At 53.3% G+C, this 642-nt stretch overlaps 1 protein-coding gene across 1 annotated transcript in view; it reads right to left on the bottom strand.

Annotated features, from left to right (window-relative positions):
- Positions 1 to 399, bottom strand: part of LOC109838123 (histone-lysine N-methyltransferase family member SUVH9-like) — a 10,347-nt gene extending 9,948 nt beyond the window's left edge. Inside the window, exon 1 of the mRNA XM_020406591.1 lies at positions 5 to 399. Within this exon, the coding sequence (XP_020262180.1) occupies positions 5 to 260 (256 nt within the window). The 5' untranslated portion in view covers positions 261 to 399. The remainder of the gene's footprint in view (positions 1 to 4) is intronic.

Below are 642 nucleotides of genomic sequence, written 5' to 3'. Positions count from 1 at the left end.
GAACTGAGGTAGAGCTGAGCGAGGCGGTAGTACTCAGCGAAGAGGGCGTCTTCATCAGGGGGAAGCTGCTGCAGTGGAGTGTGGACCTCAGGGGAGAGGATGCTATCGGGGCTAGGGTTAGGGTTAGGGTTTGGTGAGGAATCAATTGGGCCGATCTGGATCGAGAGGTCGTTCTGCTCGAGCTTGGGCTCGATCTTGGGGACGATTAAACCGTAGGGGACGATGTTGAGGTCGAGGGAAGGAGACGGCGACGGATCCATGGGAGGGGAGAGAGAAGAGTTTGTCCCTTTTGGGAAGGATTTTTCAAAGGTTTAGGAGAGAGAAAGAGAGGGGGCGAAGATTGTGAGCATGGTGGTCTTTTCGAAGAGGGAGGTAAATTTTGGGAGGAAGGGAAGGGAAAAAGAAAAAAAAAATTGCGAGGGAGGAGTTTTCGGAGAGGGGTATTTTCGGAATGGTCGCACGCGTACGAAGGTGACGATAGCTTTTGGACGAAAATGCCCCCGCGCGAGCGGCCTCTACCGTTGATGGGGGAGCGTGTGCCCTGATTCCTGTTCGAAAGCCTGCAGCGAGAATTCAGAAAGATATTTCGCGGCTGCTGGGCCGTTGACATGTGCGTATGAGTAACTAAAAAAACTGCCGGTT

The sequence above is a fragment of the Asparagus officinalis genome, chromosome 4 (genome assembly GCF_001876935.1).
Source record: "Asparagus officinalis chromosome 4, Aspof.V1, whole genome shotgun sequence".
In the NCBI taxonomy this organism is placed as follows: Eukaryota; Viridiplantae; Streptophyta; class Magnoliopsida; order Asparagales; family Asparagaceae; genus Asparagus; species Asparagus officinalis.
The sequence above is the reverse complement of the archived record's forward strand: the minus strand, read 5'-3'. Positions and strand labels throughout refer to the sequence as shown.